This window comes from Opisthorchis viverrini (genome assembly GCF_000715545.1).
Source record: "Opisthorchis viverrini unplaced genomic scaffold opera_v5_739, whole genome shotgun sequence".
Taxonomy (NCBI): domain Eukaryota; kingdom Metazoa; phylum Platyhelminthes; class Trematoda; order Opisthorchiida; family Opisthorchiidae; genus Opisthorchis; species Opisthorchis viverrini.
In genome coordinates this window covers 48,525-56,169 of record NW_008752399.1, presented here as the reverse complement: position 1 = coordinate 56,169, position 7,645 = coordinate 48,525, and the positions used below count along the sequence as shown (strand labels likewise).

The 7,645-nt window shown below is 43.4% G+C and overlaps 3 protein-coding genes across 3 annotated transcripts in view; 1 reads left to right on the top strand and 2 right to left on the bottom strand.

Moving 5' to 3' along the window:
- Positions 1–212: 212 nt before the first annotated feature.
- On the bottom strand, positions 213–557 carry T265_12035 (hypothetical protein; the record flags this gene model as incomplete). Its single annotated transcript, XM_009178940.1, has 1 exon — positions 213–557. One exon carries the CDS (start codon positions 555–557, stop codon positions 213–215), a length of 345 nt encoding a protein of 114 aa, XP_009177204.1.
- A 500-nt stretch (positions 558–1,057) lies between these two features.
- Positions 1,058–7,645, bottom strand: part of T265_12034 (hypothetical protein) — a gene marked incomplete at both ends in the record, with an annotated part of 8,984 nt that continues 2,396 nt past the window's right edge. Inside the window, one exon of the mRNA XM_009178939.1 lies at positions 1,058–1,131. Within this exon, the coding sequence (XP_009177203.1) occupies positions 1,058–1,131 (74 nt within the window). The remainder of the gene's footprint in view (positions 1,132–7,645) is intronic.
- The window catches only part of T265_12033 (hypothetical protein), a gene marked incomplete at both ends in the record, with an annotated part of 31,697 nt that continues 28,123 nt past the window's right edge, over positions 4,072–7,645 (top strand). Inside the window, 2 exons of the mRNA XM_009178938.1 lie at positions 4,072–4,251; positions 4,296–4,469. Coding sequence (XP_009177202.1) covers positions 4,072–4,251; positions 4,296–4,469 — 354 coding nt within the window. The remainder of the gene's footprint in view (positions 4,252–4,295; positions 4,470–7,645) is intronic.

Here is a 7,645-nt window from a genome sequence, read left to right as displayed (position 1 = left end):
ATATAATGCATTTTGCAGCGCGAAAGTCCGAATAACACGCACGTTTGGTGCAAAAATAAATATGAGGGGGATCTAGCTGCCATGTATACGGGTAGGAAACCTAGACAAGAATGCACAAATCTTTAGTCTGGCATCCGATAAAATCATATTAGTGGATATTGTGGCCTGTGAACGGTTTACGGGAATCTTCTACGATCGGAATGAGCACAACTTCATCGGATATGAGTGACACAAGATCTAACACTTCGATCAATCTGTTGTGTTGACTTATACGTCATCGCGGTCTCGTCTGGCGAACTGGTGTGCTGTTCGTATTGTGGATCTTTGAGTTGTAAACGGAGAGCAGAACCATTGACACGTTTCCAAAGAGAATCGGGTTTGGAATTAGTTAAGCGGTAGACGCTTGGAGGTGAAACCGATTTGCAGCAGGCAAACACTCGAATGTCTGATTCTGGCAATTGTGTCAATAAGTGACCGTGGTTGTTTGCGTGTCTGCGCTGAGGATGTGATGAGCTGTCACATGGTATGCATGGACAGGGATCGATACGGTCAGCCATCAAAGAACTTGAACCGTTCTTTTCCTAAGTCTCGCGCTTTAGTGAAAAGTGTCTGGATCGCGCGTCTGGCCGTTTTTTGTGAATCAAGAAGGCAGCGACCGGGTTGACATTGAGTGGAGGGACCCCGCACCAAACATTCTCGTCCACAAGTCACGCATGTAAGTGAGTTTTGGAGAATCCGAAAAGTGACGTTGATTTGAGATCAATGCGAGGGATGGGGCGGATTTTCCAGATGGTACGTGACATTCCAGGTGACGCGTAATCGATAAGCCATTAGTTATGGTTCAGTGTTGTTCACTTCCTTAAATTAGATGCTTCAGATCCCATCGCATATAGAGCATCAAAATGGACTGTGATGTCCATGGGTCCAAACGTATTAGGTGTGATGTTAATCCTACGATTGCATTTGATTCTGTCGCTATCAACTGACCTCCAGAATGTGACTCTATGAAAACTAAACACTCAAAATCATTGCCGTATTCCAGTGAATTTTCCAAAAATCAGTACAGGCAAGGCATTCTTGCACCCAACGTTTGATACTTAATACATTCATCGGTAGCATTTTCCAGGCGACCTATATTAGGAGATTTGAAAGACAGAACAGATGCCCTCTTTGTTCCAGATGCGTTGTGTCTCGCATTAATCTCCAGTGAACTTCCAGTTGATACCGACATATCCTGGCTGAATTAAATAGATGAAGTTTCCTGCGTGTTGTCAAGTCATTGAGGTTGTAGGCAGCTCCAGAGTCGAAAATTCCCACTTTTGGGATTTGCGCTACGTCATAGTTGTCGTACCGTGAAGACTCGATACTTCTGTCCGATGAACCGGGTGTCTATATTCTTCATATACCTTCCAGCTTGCTAAGAATGGGCACATTTGATTGGCGGTCGGGCAGTTTTTTAATTTCTGTTGATGAGCGCTTTGTCAATTTAGACTGCGTGCACAATATTGTTCTTACTTTGCTTGGGTCTAGGGGGACAACGCGTCATACTTGTGATGTGTGACTAGCGCTGAACTGGGAGTCATATTTTAACTTAATTAAATTTAATTAAATTAACTTAAATTTAATTGTAAACTAATCTATGAGGCTGGCTGACTCATTTGTTTCGATGAGTTCTGTTGGCATGCATGTAACCTGCTGTAAACGTGCAGTGTTAGCCGAGCGTTTGGCACCTTGAAGATTACCACTGCTCCAGCTCATTTGATAAGGAAACACGTTTTCTAGGGTGATCAACCTTAAGTAATGTGTCTTGCTGCAACAATTTTTGAAGTAGCTCAAATTCAAACCAATAATATCCATGCTTCAGTTGTCTATTGTATCTCTCCTGTTCCGACAAGATCTTTATTCTGCTAACTTGGTGTTCATTTTTCTACCAATCATTTTGCTGCACTTCATATTTTGTGGCACACAAGCCTCTATCGACGCGACTCAAATCAATGGTCGTAACAGGCGCATATTCCATTTCTTTGTGTCTGGCCAATTAGCTCTACTGCCAAGCTATATTCATTTTTGGCTGTGAACATGAATTACCACACCCCTTACGGAGACAAGTTTTATGCGAGAAGAATCTTGCACTTTTGGGCCTAGTTTATCGTCAAGTCTCCGATGTATTTCGTTTCTATAATCAATTGCTAGAAGGTAACCGTTGGATTGTAACCACCTTCTCAGTATGTGTACTGCTCTGGATGTCCAACTTAGTGGGTTCTCCGGGTCAAAGCCCTGGCATCAGTTGTACCATTGGTGCAAAATGGCCAACGACCACTCAGTCCCTCCATCGTTGTTTCCGTTGTATAATAGACGCTCGCTATTTTTCTGCATATCTTGAGAGGGAAACGTAATTAGCTCTCAGGTTACCATATCATCCTGGCACTTTACTGGTCGTGGCCAAGACTAGGTTAGACAGTTACGGCTAAATAAAACATCGTCAGCTAAATTAGTGGGTGAACAACGCAGGTCAGATCGGTTACATGTCCTTAAAGAACGAGATCATAATTTTTTCATCGGAAATCCTACGTCTTGCCTCACTGTGCCTGTGGCGGTGGTCAGTTCACATCCCTCAAGTTTCACAGGGATGAATGTCGAGTTGTTCCATCATTTCGCCATTTTCTCTTCACTTTTCACTTACCAGAGGAACCTGCCCTCACCTCCACAACTGAGATTCACCTACTTAACTCGGTTCCAGGAAATGATTGTTTCTGCACCGTTAGTTTTACTGGCCGAATTGCGATGTGTACACGTTGGTACGGCAATCAATTGTTGTTTGTACCGGCGTATCCTCTCATGATGCATTTCCTGGAAGTCAAGCAAAGCACTTTCGGTTTAAATTCGCCCTGCTTCTTTTATTAACAAGAACTCTTGTTATTCTGGCTTATGGTTGGCCAGCTAAAAGCCGAAGTTCGAAGAAGTTCGTTCGATGAGTATATTTGGTGTCTGTGCTTTCCTCTTGTGCGATTGTTTGCAGCCAACCCCATACCATAACGGGATTCAACCAGGTGGATTATACAAAACAGAGCATGCTGACGGTGGCGTGACCACAGGGTTCGAGGTTAACTAACAGGCTGAGTGCGCTGCCGAGAGTAGGCATTCAGTAAAGTATGAAGTGCAGCCCGACGCCGAACCTAGCTGGATGCTACAGCTTCTACAAACAGCGACTCACCACGTGTGAGTCATACGGTGTCACTGATCCGATCAGCGAATTAGCCATGCATTCCACGCAGTTTCAGCTCAACGATGAGAATTCTGTGTAGGATCACTTGAAGCCACTTGGTACGTTTAGACGGTTTGTCTGAACTACCATCCATGTAACCATATCCGAGAGGCCTAAGAGGCTGGTCAAACTTGAGCGCCTTTCATCAGACTACGGTGTCTGTGGTTGATAGGTCCGTGTCAATTTATTGGCCGACAAGTTGGCACACGGATCTTGTCTGTTCACAGTGAGTATCTTCACAAGTAAGGACAGACATTAGTTCCTGCTTGGTAGTACTCTTTTCCTAAGCTTCCCACATTAGGGTTTTCTGAAAGCCTCACGGACTACAATGTTGCAAAGTTGGTCTTAACAGGTTTGGTTACACCATAATCACCGCTGTGGCTTGTCCTAAACTGGTTGCATAATATGTGGGTTCGATTAGCTACATTCTCGAGAAGTTTTGCTCGCAGCGGACACTCTGGATATACCCTGAAATGTTTTGCTGAGAGTGGTCATCTTGTTCTGAGACTTTCTACTACATGTTGAGGAAAGGGTGTGGACCTTAAGTACTTTAGACCACACAACTATGATTCTCTGCTGGAAATCTTGCGTATATATAGGGTAAACCGTTCTCTCAGACTGAAATTTCTAACCTCTTCTTTGCCACCTTTGAAACAATCTTTTCGTTGGTTTGACACATTTTACCTGCTAATCAATCGTTAAGCCCTCGGATGCCCCGTTGCTTAGCTCTTTCAATACTTCCTCGAAGACCATTTCAATAAATCCAGTATGTCTGAATGCCTGCTCTGTGCTTCCATTAGTTTTAGATGGACAAGCCAGAAAGAAACGAAAACCAAGCGGTTCCTTGGAGTGAGGTGAAGAAGCACACTTCAGTGTCAGATAGGTGGATTGTTATTGAAAACAGCGTTTATGACGTGACTCACTGGCAGTATCGTCATCCTGGTGGAAGGACGATCCTCGGACATTTTGGTGGTCAAGATGCCACAGTAAGTTAGTGTTGAAACCGTTTAATTTAATCGTTTCCCGACAGGAAGCGTTTCGGGCACTTCACAAAAATCCTGAGGAAGTTAAAAAACATCTAAAGCCACTCTATGTGGCTGAAGTTGATCAAAACACTGCTGATCCAAAAGAGGCGGACGATTTAGCCAAACGCGCAGCGTACGTACAGGATTTTGAAGAGCTTCGGAAAAAAATGCATGAACTGGTTGGTTCAACTGTAACCTGTACTTTTAACATATGGTGATGTAATTTATTGATGCCCGAGGAAGTGTAGTCTATTTCATCTCGTGCGTGGTCGTTCAGCCAATATCCCCCATGCTAGTTAGTCGAAGAATATCATTTGGTCCAATCGCCGAAAGATAACGTTTTGATTTTATCTGCATATGCATATTTACTGCATACGCACTAACAAACAACCTATTCAGACCGCGACGTGAGTTAACTTTTGAAATCGCAAGTTCTCAGTTTCCAGGTTTTACGCGTTAGTCGATGGAACATTTTGGTAGTTTGTTGTACCCAGTGGCTGTGCATCGTCTTCCCATTTGTTCACCGCAAAACGTCACGCTCGGTCTATTACCACTCCTATTGTCAGCCTCAGCTGTATTGGCCCGCTTTAGACCTTTATGGTCATTGTTTTCTGTTAAATATTCAGCTACCTGCAGTGGTGCTTAAACCTGTTTCCGCCATTTGTATCGATGCTTGTCGGGAAGGCTTACTACAAGCAGTGAACTGATCTTTACACTGTCAGAGAGTAGGTTGCGAGGTGGCCAGTACGCAAACGAGAGTAGAGTCAGTATGACCTTTCTTTTGAGTAAGCTGTATCTGGTATTTCTTGTCAAACCAGCGCTGTCTTCCATTAAGGGGCAGGCGATTTGATGCTGCAGCACTAAACGTCGTCAGCCGGCATATCTCATAGCTACTTGTTGCCATCAATGGCTTGTCTACTATGGTACACTATGGGTAGAGCGAGACATCGTCAAACACATGTTCTGTGTTCATCAGGTTTTTTGGGCCAAAGTGTAATGGCAGAGCACTTATCGCTAATGAGTTCCAACCTGATCGACTCCAGCACACTCGCGCTTGATTAAATTGGCTTTGTTCTGCAGTGATACTCAAGGATCACTGTGTACATGAGTAGACCAGTCTATCGAGGTAAGCTCCTATTACCTGACTGAACAGAACTCATGGTTGAAGCATCCAACCGCTATTTCGTCAGGAAAGTTTTTGGATCGTCTTTTAAACCAATCTGAAGCAGTCATTTTGCCTTGGTAATTACTGCCTACGCAGAAAATGAATTGGCCTAAACCCCCAGCTAAACTGACCTGGTATTTATTTCTTGTCTCACGATAACACACCAGGTTATATCTTCTACAGATGGCTTAATGTTGGGTTACCTTGGCCATGATCGACACGCTGATTTTCCGAATCCCATCTTTGCTTTGTTGTAATTGGCTCACTGCTTTAAATTTAATTCCATATATAACCCAAATCGACCAGAATTAATCATTGAAAAAACGTGTCCACCCAGTGTTCCCCCTTTCAAGTTTATCTTAGGGCCTTTCAGAGACTCAAACCGTAACTTTCATAACTGGAATGGCTTTATTGACCAGCTGTCGTGTTAAGTGCGTCCATCGTTGGCAAATTATAGTTTTCGCTCACTTGGCATTAAGACAAACTCTTTGGGACCGTCGAAGTGGTATCAAACAGCTTGCAACAACTGCTTGCGCTTGTTGATTACTATCCGCTATCAAGCAATTTATCGCACTGAGTTTCAAATTCCTCCCTCCAAATTCTTGATTGCATGGCAGTACAGTATACACTATCAAGTCTGTAGGTGCTATTGTATTTTTACTCGAAGTAATATCAGAAGGTGAAATAGCACTAACAATAAACAGTTATGTATAGTGGCTACCAGAGACACAAATTACAACTGAATAATGGACAAAAGAAGTATGAGACTTATCAAGTTCTTCGTTTGATAAGTTGTAGCCGATGCAGCCAATGTTTGTGGGACGCCGTGGAATTGAATGTGGTCTTGACCGAGTGTGTTGAAATCTGGCCTGTTCTTTGTCGTTTAATCCAAAACGATTTCGAGCCCAGACTTTTCCTGCACAGTGAGTCGTGCGTCGGCTTGAAATGGTCTGGTCAAGGCGCTGTGTGAACTGACAAGCGTCGGGCTGTGGGATCGTTGTTCCGCATATATATATGTTGTGAGTGAGGATGCGCTTGCATTGTTTGTCTTAGGATAAGATTCCAACACTCTTGGTTAGTCGTGGGGCGCATGTTCGTCTTAATGCGGACAGGAATGAAACAGCGGGTGTGCATGCGTTGAACAGATTATATGAGTGGATGAAGGTAAACATTAATGAGATAGTAATCGGACTGTGAAAGCGGTTGAAGATAAACGTTGATGGGGTGGTAAGCAAACTCTGGTAAAGTGGTCAAAGATAGACGTTGAAAGGATGGTAACCAAACTCTGGTAAAGTGGTCGAAGATAAACGTTGAGGGGATGGTAACCAACAAATACTCTCCCGCTGGTAAAAGTGAAAAATAGTTTTCAATACAATGCAAAGGTCGTTAAGTTGGGACGAAACGGTCTGGCCAGTGAACGTGTCTGCCAGAACGTGTGATGCGTGTGCTAGTAGTCGGAGTGAATTGGGCTGACGACGAGGTCGTTGTTGATTCCGTTGAGTCGGACTTAAACTTGCAGTTCGGTAATTCTGTCACTTTTGAGGGTGAATCAATACAATCAGTATAAGCTGGTTTCAGACGATCAATACTAACTGTATCAGTCTTATCACGTAACTGAATGGTGAAGTATCTGGGGTAACGACTTATAACTGCGAGTGGACCCTCATAAGGAGGTTGTAAACCCATTTCACCCTCAAAATTGTGATTAATTTTAGTGTCATTAACAGACTAGAAAATGTCTCTTCATTAACTACTTTAAAACGGAGGAAATTTATTCACTTTTCAACATTTCTCTTACACTGTCTCAACACCCACGCTCTACATGCTCAAATGACCTACCTCACTTACATTTCTCTGCACACCTTTTCTGTCCAGTCCATACAGAATCTCCGAATTCTCGAACGACAACGATTAGACGCATTGGTTAAAGGATTGAACGTTTACAAGAATCTTTTCGATCAGTCCGTTGTGTCATTCCAAACGGCAGTATCAGATTTGGCGGTATGTCTCGCCATTTTCTTTCATGGCACATCGTGTTGCGTTTCCGACGTACCTCTCTGAACTGACCAATCGTCTGGTGCGACAGCTTTTGTTTACTCTGAAGTCCCATACCTCATTGGGTGCAGTAATTTGGGGCACTTTTCGGAAAATTTGACATGGAATCGTCTCTGCATTAATCAATAATTGGTC